The sequence below is a fragment of the Cyprinus carpio genome, chromosome B19 (genome assembly GCF_018340385.1).
Source record: "Cyprinus carpio isolate SPL01 chromosome B19, ASM1834038v1, whole genome shotgun sequence".
Taxonomy (NCBI): domain Eukaryota; kingdom Metazoa; phylum Chordata; class Actinopteri; order Cypriniformes; family Cyprinidae; genus Cyprinus; species Cyprinus carpio.
In genome coordinates, this window is record NC_056615.1 from 9,393,635 (window position 1) to 9,416,513 (window position 22,879).

General features: G+C 36.2%; 1 protein-coding gene across 2 annotated transcripts; it reads right to left on the minus strand.

Moving 5' to 3' along the window:
- Positions 1 to 4,463, minus strand: LOC109110858 (protein L-Myc-1b-like). 2 transcript variants are annotated; one of them, XM_042745084.1, is made up of 3 exons: positions 4,141 to 4,463; positions 3,002 to 3,598; positions 1 to 2,163 (listed from the first exon to the last, which is right to left on the minus strand). In XM_042745084.1, the coding sequence occupies exons 2-3, from the start codon at positions 3,558 to 3,560 to the stop codon at positions 1,517 to 1,519; spliced, it is 1,206 nt and encodes a 401-aa protein (XP_042601018.1). In that variant the 5' UTR covers positions 3,561 to 3,598; positions 4,141 to 4,463; the 3' UTR covers positions 1 to 1,516. The 2 variants fall into 2 exon arrangements, with proteins under 2 accessions (XP_042601018.1, XP_018979350.2); XM_019123805.2 differs by having other exon boundaries at positions 3,002 to 3,585; positions 4,141 to 4,462.
- Positions 4,464 to 22,879: the final 18,416 nt, after the last annotated feature.

A 22,879-nucleotide genomic window follows, 5' to 3' on the forward strand; every position in this document is an offset into this window, starting at 1 on the left:
TGATTTGAACTGAATTTATTTTATTGTTTACCCAATTTTGAGTTTATGTATATAGGCTTATGAGGTACAGAACACAAAGTGCTTAGACAATGCTGCTGCCGTTCTCCTCCCATTATGATACCTGACAACAAGGGACAAAAGTGAAAAAAACAACAACGGGTTACTGATGGCATATACATATTTTACGCTTTTGGCCAATTTCAAAGCTGAATGTACAAACAAAAGTCACCTCAATCAATCAGTGGTGATTGCTGTAAGCACATGACCTTTATTTTTTGCATTTTGCATTGCATTACAAATGACCATGTGCATAAACTTTAAATTAACATTGTCATATTTGGAGATAAGTAAGCATACGCCATCAGTACAACTTTATATTTAAATAGAAATCAAAACAATGATACAATTAATTCTGTAAGAAAATATAATTAGTACAAAATTCTTTCAACAATTTTTTTTCTGCCACAAAAGCAATAAGCCAAAGAAACCTCCGAACACAAGGGAATAGGCAGTGAAAACAGCATAAAGTGGCTAGTGATGAAAATGAAATGTTGATAGTGTTGTTTTATTTAACTTTTTGATTTTTTTTTTTTTTTTTTTACTTTTCTTAACAAAAATAGAAACTTTGAGATACTCCAGGGAAGGCAGGTGGGCCAACCAAATTTTAGGACAAACGACAGAAAAATAGAAAATAAAGTCTATTAACAGTGCTGATTTTCATATTCAAAACACAAAGCATGTATTTTTACATAATGTCCTGTACACCACTACAATTATATACATATGTCCAAAGAATATGCCACAGTTTACATACACTGCAAGTCTGTGCTGGACACTGTCCTTGATGTTCAAGATAACAACAATAATATACAATAACTGAAAAAAAAAAAAAAAAAAAAAAAAAATGGAACACAATGTAACAAAGGAACAGTGATGCAACTTCCTGTTTGTTAAACTTACTCTGTCATCATGTGGCAATGGGGCACACAGCTCTCCTTAAATTTAGATTAATTTAGATAAAGCACTATTAACGGAGAAGTAACATTGCTCAAAGACCCTTAAATATATTTACCCAGATAAATTCAAGATTCCGCCACAAAAAATGGGCTTGATGATTTAGAAGATCAATTACACATGCATATAAACTGCTACATTTCAAATAATGCCTAATTTGGCATGCTAATTCAATGATACAAGTAATACTTCCCCGCCTAAATACTATAGCTTTCACGAAAGAATTTAAGATAACACACGTTCATGGTTTAAATCTTCAAATTTCAGAAATAATGACCCTCTTTGGAAAATGTTTGAACCAGTTCCACAGCTTCCACAAGTACGTCTCCCCCCGTTGCAAAGGCAAGTGTGCAAAGAACAAAAACTGAAGAACTATTCTCAAAATATAGAGTCCGTTCCATTTAATATCCCACTTTTGAAAAAAAAACAAAAAAACAACAACAACAAAAGAACACACAGTTCTACATAGTTCCTATTGAAAATATGGCTGGGCTATGAAGGTTTATGCACGTTTCAGTTCAGCGAGTCTCCGCAGTAACTGCTGTTGCCTCTTTTTCAGCTGCTTCTTCTCCTGGGTCTTCTGTTTGTCGCTTACATGAAGCGTACGCAGGTATTCTGTGGCCTTGGTCAAGATCACAACTTTGGGTGTCTTTGGACAGTCAACCAGGCCTGGGATCTCATCCCGAAGGGCCAGAAATCGGGAGCGTAGGTCATTGCGTCTCTTCCGCTCCAAGAAATTGTGTGTCTTACGCTTGTCCGTGTCCTCACAGTCTGAACTCTGAGGGCTGGAGGGTTGGGAATTGAGGTGGTAGGATGTGTGTGTTGGAGAAGCGGAGACAGTCTGAGATGGGGTGGGGACTGAGGGGGAAGGTAAGGGGCTTTTTCTTTCTGGGGATTGAGCTGTGGATCCCACTCGTGGCTGCAAGGTCTCTTGCCTGATCTTCTTGCGAGGCGGCTCCTCTTCAGGATAGCTGTCGGGAGAGCGGGCAGCGTAGTTGTGCTGCTGCTGGTGAATGGAGATGTGGAAACGCTTCATGCAAGGGTCATAGGGGTCTGCACGAACCGTGATGGTCACCGGTTTACGGGCGTTGACCAAACGCGACTTGTTCTGCTTATGTTCCACCGTCACAACATCAATCTCTTCATCATCTGAAAGAACAACAGAAAGAAATGTAGATTGACTGTAGACATATGTTGTGTTACGCCACCTCCTACCAAGTCCAACACCATTCCATTCACCCATCCTAGCATGTTAGAAACGCCATTCAGAATTTAAGACCTAATTAGATGGGTCCTAAATCTACAAGATGAATATAAGGTTTCTATTAGTTCCCTATTCTCAGCAAGAGGAAAGTAAATGAGGCTTTGAACCGCAATAATGAACTTGGAGTCACCTCTCATGTGCATTTTGATAAGAAAAGCATCTGATCCGAGTTCCCTCTACTCTGATTTCACTATGCTAGTACTTTAATCACAGAGCACAATGCACAATTTGTCACAAAACCAGAAGTTCACTATTAAACTTAATATTTAAGCCCCCCAACCCTTACAATGCCAGTGGCAGCTTCAGATACTAACTGTTCATTCCTGGACAATTGAGTGGCCCTGAACACTTTAGGATTCAAGCATCCTTATTATTGGTTTCTGCTGCTGGCACCACCCACAAGTAAAACAATTTCTCCTTTTGTTTCACTTGAGGAATGTGGAAGCTCAGCACACTATTACATTCCACACATATTAAGTAGAAATCTAGATGAAATGCCAACCTAAATACCATGGCACTAATGCAACTTTTCTATTCAGGTATGCCAGATTCTGGCTTAGTTCTACTTAACGCACAAATGAATGGTAACTACTACACTGCACGATCCTAGACACTGAGATCCGTCAGGTTTCACTAGATTGTAGCTACTGCACGGTTAAGCAAGTAGCCTAAGTCAGTTTTAGCGCTCTGTCGCGTTCAAAAAGTCAATGGGCTCGAGCTTACCAGAGGAGTCGGTGCGAGATTCTGACCCGGACGACACCTGTTTCTTGCAGCTGCTGCTCAGGGGGAAGGTAAGGACAGCTGCTGGATCCACGCAATCAGTCGCCAAGCTGTTGTCCGCAGGGACGCACTGCGCCTTGCTGGAGAGCTTCGACTGCGCCGAGCAGGACAAGCGCTCGCTGACAACTTTCTCCAGCTGCTTGCTGGCGGAGAAACTGCTCCACATACAGTCCTGAATAATGATGGAGCTCAAGTTCTCCAGAGTCTCCTCCGCATTCAGTCTGCACTGTCCCTCCTGCTCGTCGTCCTGCCCCAAGAACTGGGACATCCACTCTAGTCTGTCCCCTGGAGATGGAGCGGTCCCATCCAGTGTCCTGACGGGCGACATGGGCGGGGTTGGCACTAGCTCGAATTTCTTCCAAATGTCCTCACTTGGTGCGGTCGATTTGAAAAAGAAGTCCTCGTCCAAGTTGAGGTCGTCGTAGAAATAGTGCTGATATTGGTCGTATTCCTCCATCTCCCACTTCTTATTTCGCGACGCGTTTGCACTGATTCCTGGCATTGGTGGCTTCCTCAGAGATCAAGATCTGAAAACCACAATTGATCCGCTTTTAAAAACAATCCGATCTTATGGTGCTCTCCCAGAAATAATGAACTTAAAGCACTTCATTTTTATTTTCAAATGAACTTCGGCTAATATATATATATATATATATATATATATATATATATATATATATATATATATATATATATGATAACAGTTTAATGTTTTGTACCCTTGCAAGCATTTTAATAAATAAAATATTAATATACATTTATCCCAAATAAAAGAAATGATGAATCAATTAATTAATTATTCAAATATGCATGCAAATGTATTATTAAAGACGCCTAACAGATAACGCGGTACTAGAGTATTTGGTCTGCATGCACTTCCACTATACAATACAAAACTTGAAGTTTCGCAACATAGCCTACTTCTATTACATAACACAACATGCTTCATATAAGTGCATAGGTTTAAACGAGTGAATACTGTCTCAAAAAACTGCTCTATTTGTCGTAAAATGCCTTACTTTCCCCCAAAACACGATTAAGATAAACCAAATAAATTAGGCGCTCCTTGCTTTAACACTTACCGTAATACAGTGTGTTGAGTGTCATTTGAGACGCGAAAATAAGGTGCTGCGGTTCACCGGTGAGCTCCAGCTAAATGTTTTGCACAAAAAGCTTTCATGTCAACAAGTTCAGAAAAGCGTCGTCAGCTGTGTGTTTAATAATCCTGTTTTGTGTTGGGTTTCTCAAATGTGGTCTTTGTGTTATCCGGCTGTTGTTTATAAGCTGAGTTGCGAGGATGTTTGCTAATTTGCGGTCCGCTTCTTCTTGAGAACTGCGTGCTTTATAGCGCCTGTGTGCTCCCTTCTCAAGCCGCGGCTCGTGCACACTATGGACACCTGAAACGAGTACCGCACTATATTACCAGCCAAAGTAGTGGGAGGATTTGCATAAAATACGCTGACCACGCCCACAGCTTAAAGCGACAGGGTCTGCTAGAGGTTCATTTGAGGTCTAGATAGAGAGAAAAAGTTTTGCTGTTTCAGAGTGGGAGACACTTTTAAGACGATATACTGTTTATCATTTCAACAACCAATTGGAATACGCAAGAATTACATATGAAAATGCATTTTATATTATACCATTGTCAGAAATTAACTAGGGCTCATTCAAACAAGCCACATAAATTTACATAAATTTTCAGATATTTGAAATATCAGTTATTTAAAACGTAGATTACTGTATTACAATATTCTGCTTATTATTTAATCAGCAAAAAACAGTATTTTTGAACATAAATTTATCTATACAAACATCTAAAAATCCCTAAAACAAGATAATTTACTTGAATTTATATATACATACATACATACACACACACATATATATATACATATACACACACATATATATACATATACACATACATATATATATATATATATATATATATGCAAATAAATATAGCTACCAAAACACATTTAATAATATATTTAAATTATATTTTATAAAGATAATTTGATATTTATTCATAAATATAAAAAACTGTTTACCAATAATGTTGGAATAAATAAAATAGTAATATAAAATATCTGTGTAAAAATTAATGTTTACAAATAAACAAACAAATAAATAAATAAATGGTGATTAATTTTTGAGTTTTTGGTTGAAAAATTGTTTTATTGAAAAAAAAACCAATAAAGCTAATTCCAGGGAGAAGATTTTGTCCAATAATAAAATATTCATAATAAAAATAACTTCTTAAATTGCAAAATGTTAGTGAATTATTGTACACTTGGTCTGAGAAAAGTGAATCGTTAGCCAAGATCTTGTTTTGTTTTTGTCTAACACACAACAGCAAACCTATAATTTTGGATTTGCATACGCTGTATTCATGTTGAACTACACATTGTTGTATTATTATTGTGAGTGAAAGAGCAAGTCATATCCAGCCTATACATCTTGTCTGTGTCAATTTAGCTCAAGATGATAATTAGTGCCAGACAGCTCAATGAATTGCTGGCAGTGCACAAGCTGTACTTGTGACAATACTGTTTCTTATGGCTATACCACATGTCCTCTTTTCCAACAATGTCCCATATGGCAAATCTGTGCATTAGGAAGTAAGTAATCGCTGACTAGTGTCTCAATTCAGTGTCTATCCTCTCCTTTCTTTTAAAACCTTGACTTTAGAACAAAAGGTCTTCCCACAGTGATTTACGAATCTCCCTGGAGAGATGTATCTTTCTTTCTCTGGCTTTATGGTCTTTTTATAAATTTGCTTTGCTTTTTTGACCCACCCTTTTTATCCAATTGTCCCATACAAATGTTCAAGAGTTTGTACAAGGCTGGTCAGTGACACCAGGCTGAGTGAGTTTGATTGCTTTGCTTTGACAAGTAGTTTGCATTAATGAATCCCCCTCAACTCAGTTACTATATATATATATATATATATATATATATATTATATATATATATATATATATATATATATATATATATATATATATAAAATGGATGAACTGTAAGCAATGGAACTGGTGTTTGTGTGGCACAGGGGACAAAGACTAGAAGAGGTGTGTGAGTGTGTGTGTGTAAACAAGGTTCTTGAACATTAGCATGCTGTTATCATATAGGTGCTAATTAAGAAGTCTGCCCTCAAAGCTGAGCACTGGAAAAGTAGAAAATTAGAAATAAAAAAGTTTTTGTAACACTTTTTCTTTCTTCTGGCAGACATAAATGCAATGTACACTGAATGAGAGATCAGGGCCATTTCTTGGTCTTTTGTGTTGGGCCAGTAAGCAGCAGTGATCAGTTTTACATGAATACGCACCAGTATGCTTTCTGAAACAAATTTTCAGAAATGAAAAACTTTCTCTGACAATTCGTAGCCAAACAGGCTGGAACGTATGCTGTAAAAAAATGATATGATCAATAAGTCATGGCAACATATGTTTTCCTATTACTTTACTCGTCAGAATAATTCAACCAGAAAAGTTATACAGGATTCAGTGAATCAAGAATTTATTAAATGAGTTTAAATGTCTTGTACAGCCAGTTTGATTATACTTTCAAATTTAAAGCAGCAACCATACCTTTGTTTTTAAGTTATTCAGGGTTTATTTTTATAGGGCCAGTGTAATTACTCTTTCTTAAAAGCTTTTTCTCTTTTTGTTACAGCTGCTGTAGTGTTATATGTGATGACGTGAAGCAGAATCTACATCATCAACAGATGTCTTTGGTGTGAATGATGTGAGAATTCTTGTTTCCATGACAGCGCTTTTGTTTTTTCAGGTTATGAAGGTTTATTGGCATAAAAACTGAACTGACAAGTCAATGAACAAAATACTGCTGTGGAGGGCAAACTGTAAGAAATGTGCTGGGTTTAATATGTTTAATATGTAACAAATGATGAGATAAATACACAAAAATGCAATCCTGTCTTCCAATATTCTCTGGATATCTAAACTCTATTGGTTGCTCTATGCTTACTGAAGTGCATCTATCAAAGGCTGGTGTCATGAATTCCCAGTAGCCTGACCCTTGAGTGAATAGGTTGACTGAGCAGGATGAATACCATCTGATGTCTTTCTAATCAGATGAGGAAGGGAGAATCTATCCCTAAACGTCTAATGAAAGGTCAAGGTCCCGTGATCTTCTTGACCACCATGCACAAAACTGGGTGGAGACCTGTCCCTTAGATCTAGTATCTTGCTCGCTTTGCTCCACTAGGGAATACTAGAATTAAATCTGAACAACTGGCAGCAACAGACAAAAAAGAAAAGAAAAAAAAAAGAAAAATTGCACTTGACAATAAAAATGTATAGACATATGATATGACTGTTTGGCATGTAAAAAATAAATAAATAAATAAATAAATAATATAATGTAATATAATTCATATAAAATTAAAAATAGAATTCATATTTTTTATTTACTAAAAATATAATTCTAACAATATTTAAGTATTAAAATATTTAAAATATCGTATTTGTAAAATAAATATTATAAATAATGTAAAATTATTGTATAATTAAAAAGCTTGTATACATTAAAAAGTATTTTTAAATATAATATAATGTTTCAGTTGTATATGATAAGGTATACTATGTTTTTAAATAATTAAAGACAAAATGTTCATTCATATTTTTTTATTTGACCTTTTTAATAATTTGTAATCATTTTCAATATTTAAAATACATTTAATATTGTTAAATTATTACAAAAATAGAACGTAATAGAAGTTAATCAAATATACTGTGTTTTCAAAATATATACACACAAAAGACTCAACATGTACAAATATAAGGTATAAACAGGGGCTTTTGGGAATGCATATTTCAACATCCATTTTTAGATGATTCAGACTTTTTTTCATTTTTACAGCCTTTTTCTATTAAATACTTTATTTTAAAAAATATTGACTGAAGGAAACTTGTTTATGACTAGATATTAGTGCATTAAAGTTTGAGGTAAAATAGATCTCCTGGTGACTCTTTGTTGCTTCCCGTTAGTTGTATTTTAAAAAATGCACAAGCCAATCCCAGCCCATCCGTCGCCTGCAGTGTTCATATGCCAATGAGTTGCTCATGGGTGGGTTGACATCACTTTGAAATGTATGTGAGATTGATGTCAGAGCACAAGTGAGAGCCAAGACCAAGCAGATTTCTCTGCTTGAAAGCAGATTCTGGTAGTAAACAGTTACATGTTTTAATATTCTTTATTTGTACAATATGTAAATTAAGTAGTTTTAATGAAAAGGTTCTAGTCTTTAAACATTATACATTCCATTGGAATTTTAAGTAGCCTGTAATAAAATTATAAATAAATTAACTATAATTTTTCTACCCCGCGTTTGTGATGAATAGCTCTTGTAATTTAATAAGTGCTAGTTCACATTTGCATGATACAGAGGGTGATACATGAAGATGAATGTGTGAGATACATATGAAAATGATTGTTAGATTGCGAAGGCTTTTGAATTGCTTAGCACTTTACAACAAATGCACAGATGTTTATGGACATGTGCTTGTATGATACATGCAGAAGAAACATTAAAGGAATAGTTCACCCAAAAAAAAATTTTTTTTTTGAAAATATACTCACAACTCAGGCCATCAAAGAAATAAACAAGTTTGTTTCTTCATCAGAACAGATTTGGAGAAGCATTATATCATTTGCTCACCAATGCATCCTCTGCAGTGAATGGGTGCCGTCAGAATGAGAGTCCAAACACTTGATAAAAACATCACAGTAATCCAAACACGAAATCAGTTAACCTCTAGTGAAGTGAAAAGCTGCATGTTTGTAAGAAACAAATCCATCATTAAACCACTGATGGACTGAAGTTGTGTGAATTGTGTGATGTATGGACTCTCATTCTGACGGCACCCATTCATTGCAGAGAATGCATTGGTGAGCAAGTGATGTTATGCTAAATTTCTTCAAATCATTTTCAATTAAGAAACAAACTCATCTGCATCTTGGATGGCTTGAGAATAAGTAAATTTTCATTTTTTTGGGCGAACCATTCTTTTAAAGTGATTAGTGACTTCAAAAAATAGTCACTGTTTCCTCTTAACCAGCCTCTGAGAACAAAACTGCCACTGATAGTGCAGGAACATTTAGTGTCGTCCATGTAGCATCTGTATGTAAATCACAAATGTACCACCATTCCTTTTAAACCCTTTCTTTTGTATTATACTATGTGATTTTTTCTACTAAATTCAAAGACTGAAATGCAGAAACAATCCCATGCTTTTCATGAATATATAAGCAGCCCAATGAGAGGTCCTGGCACAGAGGTTTTGTCCAGCAGCAACTATTGACCAGCAGGGATGAATGTGAGTGGGAGGGTCACGTGGTCCCTTTGATTGATAGATGCTCAATAATTGGAGAGGGTGTGGGATTTTTTACTGCGTTCTTCTGAGACTCAGCCCTGAGAGAAAGCCCGCTGTCAGCTCAGTTCTGGGTACAGCATGTACTTGTTGCAGACTGCACCTTGGCAGCAGAAATCGGGTGAGAGAGAGACTGAAAGAGAGAGAGAGAGAGACTGAAAGAGAGAGAGAGAGAGGGTAGATGGAGATAGAGAGAGAGAGGTGCTGCATTTCACAACAACAACAAAATAAAAAAAATACATAAAAACAATATCTCACAGAGAGAAAAACAAAAACCCTCCAAAAAAAAAAAATTAACAACAATTATATTTGACCGTTCATTGCAGTTTCGCGTGTTGTTCCACTGAAATACGTATTTGCATATGAGCAGATGCAGAGATATTGAAAAGTTGCACTGCATCTCTCTGCTTGATGTCAGTTACATAATATTACCTACAAAATTTATATTTGCATGAATGCAATCTGAGACAAACTTGAGGGTCTGCCTGGGTTATTCAGATTCAAATCATTCAGGATGTTTCTCAACATACCTTTTAGATCTTCTTGTAAATGTGATGAGATGGCGTTTAAACAGTTGAGACAGGATTTGCGAGTCGTTTCTGTTATGGTCAATGTACACATCTTCTTTCCACCATATAAATAACAAAAGAGGAAACACAGCATCATATTCATTATTAATAACCTTGTTTTTAACGTGTGTGTGTTCATGGCTCAGGTTATGCATACACTTTGCAGATGAAATGTCCCCACAAGGATAGTAAAAAACCTACATTATATTGTGGAGACCAGGCCAAGAGTTCCCATGAGGAAAATATCTTAATAAGCAATAAACATACTAAAATTGTCCTAATGAAGAAAAAAGGTTTCTGTGACAGCTAAACATAGGTTTGGATAAAATAAATAAATATTATTAAATCAGTATAAAAAGACAATGCAAAGTGTCCACCATAAGCAAATGAAATAGGCTACTATTAAATAAAATATAATACATAAAAAGTAAATGAATGAATGAATGAGTTGTGAGTATTATAAAGACAAAAATATGTGTTGGCAGAAGTCATCAAATGTTCAATGAATGACCCATAGACTTTTATTGTAAGAGTACTTCTGTCAACACATATTTTGTTGTCATTCTTTCAGTGCATTTTTGTTTTATTTGTATAATACATTTTTAATTTTAAGCCATTACGTATACAGCCTTTCCTCATCCAGTCTTTTCTTGTATTTGTCTCTAGGCATACTTTGTTTTTCTTTTGTATTTCAACTCTGTAGTCAACAACACCCACCATCTGCATTTGAATCCAGCCTGCTTCTCACACTGAACACTTGCGACTGGGACACTTTGCTCATACAACAACTTGTACAAGGTTGTACATGTTCATGCTTGTAAAGCCTAGGATACACTAACTTTTGCTCAGATTCTTGGCCCCATTTACAGGCTAGAAAATTTGATGTTAGTTGCCAAAATTCTAAGCCAGTCTGCAGATTTGAGTTCACAGATTTCACATAGTGTATGATGATCACAGACTCTTTAGTTTCAGACTATGATTCCATCCAGTCAGAGGATATCAAACATAATGTTTTCATTTGTCACCCATCTCCTAGTTCGGAACATCTCAAAAGACTGGTAGTGTGTGATCCTCAGTCATTCAGTGTATGATGCCTCTGTTCAGATTTTAAAACTAGTGTAGTGTATTACAGCCTTAAGAAATAGTAATGTTTCTATGTATAATTGACTGTGTGTGTATGTGTGTGTATGTAAGAGAAAAACAGTACGGCATGATTCCAAAGCCATTTCCTCCATATCCTGGTCCATGCTGGTCTTCAGGCTGATCCCCACCCACTCATCTCGGAGATCTTCTGCTGGCTCTGCAATCTTGGTCTTTACAGTGTGCCAGACAGTTACCCACCCACCTGCTTACACATACGGATTTACATGTACAAATTAAGCCCTTGAACATGCTCACAGCTTATTAGAGGCATACCATATAATTTGACTGTGAAAGCACTGTTTTGATTTGAAAGGGTCAGTTCAGCCAAAAATGAATGTTTTGTCAGTATTTACTCGCCCTCATGTCATTCCAGACCTGTATGCTGTCATTTATTTCTGTGGAAAACAAACATAGAAAATGTGAAAAACAAAACAAAACAACAGATTAAAAGAATTAATAAAAAGAAGTATTACATTTCCAATTTTGATTTTCCTCAGACCCAAACTTGACTGTAACTTAAATTTGTCACATATATTCTGTATTGTATATTTGTCAAATATATTCTAATAAATAATTTAATATATTATCATATATATTTTGTTTGTGTGTGTGTGTGTGTGTGTGTGTGTGTGTGTGTCTATATATATATATATATATGTGTGTGTGTGTGTGTGTGTGTGTGTGTGTTCTTGTTCATGCACCTCCATTTTTTATCCACTTTTCCTTATTCTTTTCTTTTTAGTTTTCACAAGACTTGTGTTTTTTGTTTTATGTTTACAGTTCTTTTTCATGATTTTATTATTATTATTTTTTTTGAAAACACCCAAATAATGTGTAGACTACATTATATGTGTTTGTACATGATAAGGATCCAAATGTAAAAAAAAAAAAAAAAAAAAAAAAGACAGAAAAAAGGACAGGAAGGAACTTGAGACAGAGATTGGGTTAAATGACGTCCCCTGGTGCATCTGTACATGACAGGAATCTCTCTCCTCCTGATCATCTCTTCAGCATTCCTGGAAATCCATGCAGCATCCAAAAAGAATAATCACATCATTGATTTGATGCCATCTTAGTTTGATCGCGCAGACCGCTGTTCATTTACAAATGGATTGCAGACATCCTCATGTGACCTGACAAAATTAATCAAACTGCCAGCAGAAGAGCCACAATACCACAAAGGTCAGAATAACTCTCATTAACAACCCAGATTCTGCATCCAGAAATCTCATACATGGTAATATGAGTGAAGGTCATGGATATGATTATAAGATCTCAAACCGGTGGCCAGAGCCTCACAGTTTAATCTGTAAACACATTAATGACTCATACAGGCTTCAAAATCCTAGAAAAAATCAAGATGTGCAGCCATATAATGGAGCTTTGCCTGCAAAAAGCCAAGTAATCTTAAAATGAACATTGTCATCATTTACTCACCCCCATTTACATTTACTCATTAAACAGACACTTGAGGAATATCCAAATGAGGAATATCATAAGCAATTTATCACAGAATATTTGTAAACCTCTTATTTCCCATTTGCTCCCTGGGTAATCTCGTGTGATCTCTTTTTACAGCTGACTGGATAAATAGCCTCCATTCCAGCAGAATGGTCTTTCAGCAGTGGCATACTGGAATGCAGAGAAGCTGCTGCACATCCTGGCCTACAGTCTGCTCAAAATCAAGATTAGCAGGTCTTCACAAAGAGCGGCGTTGAGCCAGCATGGTCCAAATGACCCAACATGACCCTCATCAAAGAACAGGACCCTTGTACATCAACACTGCACACAAAGGCAGAGGAATCTGGCCTCTAAATGACATAAAGAGTTTCAGCAGTGTCCACAAACATCAGCTCTATGTCAGTTTGTAACAAAGCACTACCTGAGAAACGTTAACATTCTATAAAGAAGTACATATGCAGTTGTTAACTTACGCCTCTCAACATAAGGATGTCCTGCTGGCCCAGGGCCAGTTGGAAAGTGCTTTAAGCCAGTTTAAGCCCAGCCTTTTTGTTCTCATGTCCCAGCAGTTTGTGAATTCAAATGATGTGCATACGTCACTAAACTGATGTTATGTGGTTGGTTGAGTGTTATGAGGTTTTGTTAAAATAACTAGAATGACTTGTATAAACTAATGACTTAGCATAAATTAAAATGGATTATAAATAAATCAATGATTTTCTGGAAAGATTTTCAGCTATACTTGCAATATACAAACATGATAAATTATTTGTAGTAAACAAGGTCCACCAGAGTATTAGTCACGCAGCTGAATTTTATGTTTATATATTGAACATTGTGTTCTTCCAGACAGTAATAAATATTAATTAATCAAATAAAACAAGTATATTACTAAATCTTACTAATGTTTGTACTGTACTAAATGCTATTATTGCTAAATTAAAATTAAATTAAAATATTATTGCTAAATTTTCTTGCTAAAATGCCTGTTTTTACAACAACAACAAAAAAGCCTGTATCATGAAATATATGTTTAGTTAGAGTTCATGCTTTAAAATAAAAAAAACATATTTTTTTACACTTTCCGAGGCCAAACAAATGTAAGAGCAGATAAAAACATTGATACTTTAAATACTGACATTATACAAGGAAGATCGATCCTCACAAGAAATATTTATGAATATTTATGAACATTTTAATATTAGATGTGATTTATCACAGAATCTTTGCTGACTGATTTCACTGATTTTCTCAGGATACTCAGGCTGAGTCAATGCTGATCATAATACTAGCTATAGTCTACTTTAATTTACCATTTGAATCATATTTAGGTTATTTGACAAATCTTTTTATGATCTACTTTTGGTTTGGGAATGTTTTTAGTTATTTAAACTCAGTGAGACTTACTTGGTTTTCTTGTTCTGTAAGATTTCCTGCTGTCTGCCAGTACTGCAAATAAAAATTGCATGAAAGAATGTCATAAAAGGCAGTAAATCTGGTCTCTCAGTTTAGATGTAACCACAAGTTCATGCCATTAACAACAAGGGCAAAAACATGTTTACAGTTCAAAGAAACATTATAATCTCCTCTCCATAGTGTTTCACATGCATTGCTTTTATTTCCCCTGCAAATTAGAATGAGAATAGTTTCCACCTGACCCCCTCATTTGTTTAAGTTAAAGGGTTGCCTTCATTGTAATACAGTCCAAGAACAGCTAGGCCAAAGAAAACAGCTGTTGCCTTGATAGAAGACTATTTCTTCCTCTGTCTGTACTCACAGGGGGATAAAACTACTGTTTGATTGCCAGAGACTCAATCCTTACATAGCGGAAATGTGTGTGTTTGTGTGTGTGTGTGTGTGTGTGTGTGTGTGTGTGTGTGTGTGTGTGTGTGTGTGTGTGTGTGTGTGTGTGTATGTGTGTGCGAGCACTTTACCAAGGAGGATCAAAGTCATGACAATAATCTACATTACACCAAAATAGTTCCAGATTGCTTTGCTAAAAACATTTAGCCATGCGGGGGATCTTGACTGGAAGTGGCTTATCTCCTAAACAGCTAAGAACAGCGTGGACAAATAAAATTAAGACCTTTCAAAAAAAAACTGTAGATAGATAGATAGATAGATAGATAGATAGATAGATAGATAGATAGATGTGTGACTAGTAAATCTCTAGTCATTCCTTAACACATCATTGTCTGATTAACATCATCTTAACATTCATGAGTGATGCAAGTCTCTTGAGAGGATGAATAAAACTCATGAATAGTGGAGTCAGTGAAGCTTTCTGCATTGTGTTTTGTGCTCTTCTGTGACAATCTCACTGTTTTGGAGACGCCCCACAATCTGTTGCTCTTATGTGATATTCATTACAGCCTGAGAGAATGATGGGCCCTTTGGCCTTTCAGACAACCAGGGGAGCTTCTCCTTCTCCTCCCATGGCCTGCCTCTGTTTCAGAGTCCCAACATTCACATTTGAGTCCCGACAATGGTTAACACTGACAACACCGTCTTTCCCACCCCAAAGCCCTCCAGGTTAACTCAAGCTGAAGATACCTCAACTCATCCACGACCCACCCACCCACACAAACCCTCTCCATTGTCTCTCCAGCATATGTCTGTGAAACAGTGAGGAGGAGAGGGCATTGTTGGCTTCAGGGAGAAGTCAAGCAGGGCACATTAGCACATTAGCAGCCAGTCACCCCAGAGAGATGGGCCACCTCAGCAGGAGAGGGTGGGGCCTTGGGGCAGACCCCTCTACAGGAATTCAAGACATCCATACAATCCTCTGCATTGATCTATCGATCCCAGTCCCAGAATGCTCTCTCAATTCAAAGCCCACCAACAGCCAATAGATTCTTGACCCATAGTGAAGCACTCAAGCCTACACCTCCTCCAAAAACTCAGACCAGCCTTTTCCAGGAACGTCGTTACAGGCCATAGGGAGGCCCTGTACATCAATGATGCAGGAGGACTGATGTCATGCATCTTGTGGGACACAGATCAATCTCTCGGTAATAGCCCAATAAAAGCCCATGCTGTTGTAAAACGGGGGATGGACGAAACCTTCTTACGCTACTCGAGAAGATCAGGGTTTTTGTAAAATAAATTTTACTGATTTTATCAGAAGAAATTGTGACTTTTTACTGATCAAAGAATCCTGAAAAAATTGTTTCCACCACAAATTTATCAATTTTCAACTTTGATAGCAATAAGAAATGTTTCTTGAACAGCAAATCATCATATTAGAATGATTTCTGAAGGATCATGTGACACTGAAGACTGGAGTAATGATGCCGACAATATAGCTTTTCATCATAGAAATCAATTAAATTTCAAAATATATTAAAATAATTTAAAATATATATTATCATTTATTAATATATAATTTAATATATATTAAAACACATTTTATCTTTTAAATGCTAAAAATATTTTACAATATTTACAGTATTTTAATCAAATAAATGTAGCCTTGGTGAGCACAAGAAAACTTTAAAAAAAAACTAAAATACCCACTCAACTGTCAAGAAACGCACACTTCAGCAGCATCGCTCGTGGCTTCATTACTGTAACATAATTCAGTAAACTGTTGTGTACTTGTGTGATTATCAATCACTGTGCAAAAAAGCAAAGCTCAATCTTTGAGTTCTTTATAGGCTGATGAAAAAGTCTTGATTCAGACAGACACTCATTGAAAGCAAATTATTATTGCACTGCTAATGACTCCCTGGCCGCTGTGGAGAGCAGCTAGCATGATCAATCAGCTACATGCGGCTCCACCAGCTCTCAGATCAATACTGATCAATGCTCCCTAATAAGCACCAATAAATCACAGCCCTGATGGCTTACTGGCTGAATCCAGTATCACTATCATTCAGTTGACTCTAATGAATATCTGTATGCAGCAGCAGTGTTAAATGAAGAAGCAATGAGCAGATGCTGAGTAAGCATTCTACAGAAACAGTCCTCAGAAAGACAGTATCTTTCTTTGTTCAATCCATGTAGAATTTATGCCATGAAGCTCAAATAAGCACACAAAAAAATCAACCCAGTGGATTGGTTCTGCATAAAGTACTTCTGATGTGTTGTTATGGGATGCTTTTAGATGTATCAAAAGGATGAGACATGAAGAATATCGTCTTTTGTCTGCAAGGGTGCACACACGGAATCAAAGTGCTGATGTTCAGCAATCTGCTCATGCTGCAAGTCGTTTTAGGAAACTGAGTAATTGTGTCTCCCATCCTACTACTGATGTGTGTGTGTGTGTGTGTGTGTGTGTGTGTGTGTGTGTGTGTGTGTGTGTGTGTGTGTGTGTGTGTGTGTGCATACAGAGATTTTCCTGTCTCTCCTCCTACTGTCCTGTGTAATAAAAGAGAAAAGCCCAGAAATATATACTATAAAACATACTGTACAGAGATACGGAGCATAGTCAGATTTTTTGATTAACTTTTTTTGATTTAACTTAAATGTGTAATGAAAAAAAAATAAAAAAATAGAAAAAAGAAAAAGAAATCTATTTTGAATGCATTTTATTTTGAAACCTATTTGTAGTATTTTTCTGTCAGTTTATGTCTGTTATCACTATTCCACTGAATACATGTAATCAGTTATAAAGAATATTTAAAAAAAGCCCCAGTAAAAATAACGACTTCCTGACATAATATTTGAGGAAGTGACATCATTGCATATATTTTGACCAAAGACCAGTGTTTCAATATTCTCACTTATATTGTTAATGTCAAAGTCAATGCTTTGTTATGGGGTGGAGAACTCACCAAAAGGAAGTGATACATAAATAATAATAATAAAAAAAAAGATCTCATAACTATTTTACGAGTTGATGATTTTGTATAAATGTATGATTTAATTTGTATGAAAGCATATGAAAGGAACATCATGATGGTTAACCCTTAAACCCATCGTACAAAATGTATGAGATCATATGAATTCAAAGGAATACTCCACCAATTCTTTAAAAATTTAAATATCCACAAATTGCTGTGAGTGTTGAAACTGAAAGTTTAGTTGTAATCTTTTCCAAATGAAATACTTAAACATAGATAGATAGATAGATAGATAGATAGATAGATAGATAGATAGATAGATAGATAGATAGATAGATAGATAGATAGATAGATAGATAGATAGTGGAGGTGCTGAAATGCGGTCATGTGTTTGATGTCCATGTCCTGACAGATGGGATGGTCACTGCATCCCATCAGCCCCTTCTGCCAGCAGCATGATGGACCACTGTCTGAGTCTCTTGGGAATCCCTGGGTGAGCCCTCATCCCGGATAAGAACCGTCAATGAATGATTGATCTTCCTGCAACTTTCCACCCTCACACACACATCTGGAGAGACGCTTCTTTTTCCTGCTCTCTTTCTGTCTCTATCAGTCACACACACACACTGATCCATCCCTCTCGGGCTGATCAAAGCATTATTCATCACGCAGAGGAAGAGGGCCGGGGTGAGGTGGAGAAGAGGACCTTCTGTCCACTTACAAGAGCTACACAGCCTGACCTCCCACAGCTGTAACGGGCCATATACTCACATACTTGTGAGTGTGTCAAGCGACAGATCATCTGCTTATTACCCTGTTAAATTCTAGTTCTTCAGAAGTCTGAGGATTAACCTTTTTTTACATTTTGAGGAACTGATGAGATCTCATTTGCAACAAAGAAACAGTACGAGAAACAGGGTTGTTTGTCTCTCACCACATGTAGTCTAGGAGAAACAATTGTTATTTATCATTTAAAAGTCATTTATCATTTGTGATTTTACTTTCTTACGTGTAGCTGAGTGAGTTATTGAGCAAATTAATTAGTAGAGCTTTGTTTAGAAAGATAGCTCAGTTCAGACAGTAGAGGTCAGGAGAAACACTTCCAAAACATCCCTGAAGTTCGTACTAAGCCCAGGATGTTTGGCAGGCGAGTTGAATTTTTTCGACAGCTGAGGCATTTAAGCGCTACAGAATAACAGTATTACAACATTCAGCCGTTGGGTCTGGCACCAGGCGGAGGCCCCCTGAGGAGGAGAGAGAATCAGCTGTTGCAGCATGCATGCATTTGTTTGAGTGTCGGCGGGGAGGGCATGTGCTTTTACTGCCCTGCAATTCTGACATAAAAGCAATAAAATAAAGTGATACTCCATGGAGAAAGAACAGTTTGTTCTAAGATTTGAGTGTGTGCATATGTGCCTGCTGTTATGAGGACAGTATGTGCCATATCATATGGTAAAGGGTAGTGGTGGGTCCATTTGCTCTGGGATCTCTTGGGGAGGCACTTAGGTTGCTGTAAACTGATGCCGAGCAGCTCTGGACAGCTGGACTTGCTCATCTGTCTACAGGCTTTCATCAAAGAACTGCTTCTTCTGCTTCAGCCCCTAAGGATTTCCTTACAACCAGCCTATACTCTCGCTCTGAGTGGGGTCTGACACGATCATGTAACCAAAACTTATTAAACATTGATGTAACATTCATAACATACATCATTTATCAGAACTTTTATGTGAAGTAAGAATACAATCAGATGATCCGCACATTTCTGAGAGCCATGTAATAAACAAAATGATCTGAAGGGCAGAATGCCTTAATAGACTTCGGTCAGGTCAGACTTCATTTAATATAGATGTAAATGAGGCTGTGAGGAATAGACTTACAGTCTATACAATGATATACAATGCATTAAGGTAGATCACGTAATTGTCATGACTCACAACTTTTCAACTGTTTTATGAAGTGTTTTATGAAGTTTTATGATGTTTCATCAGCTGAACAATTGGCATATTGTTAAACAATAGTACAATTCAATGAATGCACTGTACTTCTATCCCTCACAACCTCATTTTCATTCCTGTCAAAAATATAATACATATTTATATATAAAAAATAAACGCGCCTTTACCCTGACTAATGTCTATTGATCAACCAGAAAACAAGTGCAATTTTTCAGTTCTTGACAGAAGTCTTCTGAAAGTTGATTTCCTGGATATGTTGTGTAAGATCCATCTGTGCTGCTAAGCACTGATTTCTCCATCACTGAGATGTGTGAAGGGTCTGGAGTGGGTGGCTTGGGACTCGATGATTTTCTGTCTCTAAAACCAGTTTAAGAAGATGCATGCCAAGTGTGATTGCATTATTCTTACGGGTGTGACATTTCTCACATCTAGATACTGTTAATGTATCAGAAGATGCATTGGAGGTGTTTAAGGTCACAGGTAACAGGCTTGATGTTTGCAAACAGCTCCAACATACTGCAACTGCACGGCAATGATTACGAATGCGGTGACTTCAGATTATAAAAGAAAACTTTGTGGTCCAATTTCGCCACCTGCTGGTGATATGTGTCATAAAAAACGATATTAATATGTGACCCTGGACCACAAAACCGTCATTTTTTTACATTGAGATTTATACATCATCTGGAAGCTGAATAAATAAGCTTTCCATTGATGTATGGTTTGTTAGGACAATATTTGGCCGAGATCTGAATTTGAGGGTGCAAAAAAAAAAAAAAAAAAATCAAAATATTGAGAAAATCGCCTTTGAAATTGTCCAAATGAAGTCCTTAGCAATGCATATTACTAACCAAAAATTAAGTTTTGATATATTAATGGTAAGAAATTTACAGAATATCTTAATGGAACATTTTCTTTACTTAATATCTTAATGATTTTTGGCATAAAAGAAAAAATGACCTTTTTTACCCATACATGGTATTGTTGGATACTGCTAAAAAATATACCTTTGCTACTTATGACTGGTTTTGTGGTCCAGGGTCACATATGAATTTATATTCGAATCCTAATTGTTACACATATATGCAAAATGAAACAAATGTATCTTCAAATAAACAACACAAATCAACAATAGAAGATCAGTGATTCTGATGTTTGCACTGTACATTTGTCTGCCCACCAAGAATTTTGTTGTATGCGTGAAGTGCAGAGTGGATCTTGGTGATCAGGGCAAAGCTATAACATGTGTGACTCATTATAATGTCTGTTCCAGACCATTTTTTAAAATCATAAATTGTATTTACGTTTTTGTATATTGTGCATTGCATTGCAGCATAATATGTACATTGTGCAGAGCATTGTGTCACACTTTTTGAATATTTCTGGATATTTCTCAGGAGGGTTTATTTTTGAAAGTCTGTTTCTAAACGTACATACATTAAAGTTAGATATATTATGCTGGTAGCCCCACGGTTGATGGTAGCCACTGACTTCCATAGTATTGTAACTGTACTGCCAATGACCACAAGATGGCAGCAAAATATAATTAAAAACAAATCAGTCCCATTGTTCTATAGGGCGAATGGGAGAGACTTGACTTCATCCAACAGGAATTTCTTGTATGGATTTTTCATAAGTAAAATAACCCAGCTTAGTATGACTTTACTAAAACCATGCTTAAATAGGTATCTGCCTTATGCTGGTTATCCACCATCCCACGGAAGTCCTTTTTTCTGCTGAATACCATGCACTGATGAATGTTTACAATAAGGGTTACTCAGAAACAGATACAAACTATAGCCAACAGATCTTGCTTTCACACAGTTATTACTTTCCTGTAGTAATATATGACTCCTGGATGTACTGGAAGAAACCATGACGTGGCACATGTACTGTACAGTCATCAGAAAGATATTAAATGTACAGTACAGTGTAAACTTCCTGTGGACGATGGCTGTGCTTGACTAAGAGAGTGTTACATCACAGCAGGTTTTGGTCAGGCTGCTGGGAAGTTGAAGGAATCCAGATAGGGAGGATATTAGACCACAGTATGTGGGCTATATCAGATGGATTATTTATCTTGAACGGTTTGTTTCTGCAGTTGCTTCCACTTTTTAATGGAAGAATTTACTAAATAGCAAATTACCAATGGAACAAAACTCACCCCTAATGATGATGCCAAAATTATTTTTTATATTTCTCACTGGTCCGAGTTAGTCAGAATCAATATCACAAGCTTTATTGTATTTTTCTGTGCTTTTCCTTTCCCCCCAATGCTTGTTAATGGAGGACCCAAGTTTGAAAATAACAATAAAGTTACATGCAAGTCAGCATTTGTTGCTGTCCCTGACACCTTTAAACACTCTCAGGGTCAGGATGGAAAATTCATGACGGAGGCCAAGAGCTGCTATGAATGTCAATGGCATGTCTGAACACTGCAGAGTTAAAATAGACAGGAAGCTGTCAGTTGGACATTGAGTAATGCGCACACTGAGCGTCATGAATCCTAATAGGGCTGTGATGAAGCTGCTTCTAAAACAGAGAGAGAATGACTGGCTTACCTTATGATACAGTATGTGCAATTGTGACATACTGTTGTTTTGGAAGGAGTCATTGTACATAGTTCATCCTCATACTGAGCTTTATAATGAAACTTAAAGGGGGGAAGCTATATTTTTGTACTGCATTATGTACACATAAATAAATATTAGTTTCTTTTTTAAGTTTGTTAATATAGAAGGCCAAATTACTAAAAATTAAATCATTAAATAAATGTTTGTACATATAAATAAACTGTTAAATACAATCCCAATTTTCACTGTCTTTTTGACTATCTGAGATGAGCTCTGGCCCAGAGAACCCGGCAGCATCGCTGCACCAAATTGATATATATACCTTTTTCCTAGAGTACAGATATTTAAGTTGCATTTCTTGATGCAGCAGCAGACTGTGGTAAATGACAGTGACTTTCTGAATGAATGAATGACTGAATAAGAAATAAATATTTATGCAAATATGCATTTATTTATGTATTTAATCATGTATTTAACGATTTATTTATATATTTCAACATTTATTTAATGATTTAATTTTGAGGAATCTGGCCCTCCATACCTTTTTGATATTCTATATGCATAAGTTATTTAGTTACTTGTGTTAATCTTGATCATTATATATATATATATATATATATATATATATATATATATATATATATATATATATATATATATATATATATATATACATTAGATTAGATTAGATGCAACTTTATTGTCATTAGGTACAAGGCAACAAAATGCAGTTAGCATCTAACCAGAAGTGCAATAAGCAGTAAGTACAGGATATACAGTGTCAGAGGGCAGAATTCAGTAAGGAGACAGCTGTAGGGAAAAAGCTGTTCCTGAGTCTGCTGGTCCTTGTCCGGGGGCTCCTGAAGCACCTCCCGGAGGGCAGGAGGTTAAACAGTCTATGATCAGGGTGAGAGGAGTCCTTAAGCATGCTGCAAGCTCGA

Coding starts and splice junctions, on each gene's coding strand:
- LOC109110858 (XM_042745084.1), bottom strand. CDS start 3,560: ATGCCAGGAATCAGTGCAAACGCGTCGCGAAATAAGAAGTGGGAGATG. Junction 2,164..3,001: donor ATCTCGCACCGACTCCTCTG/GTAAGCTCGAGC, acceptor TTGTTCTTTCAG/ATGATGAAGAGATTGATGTT.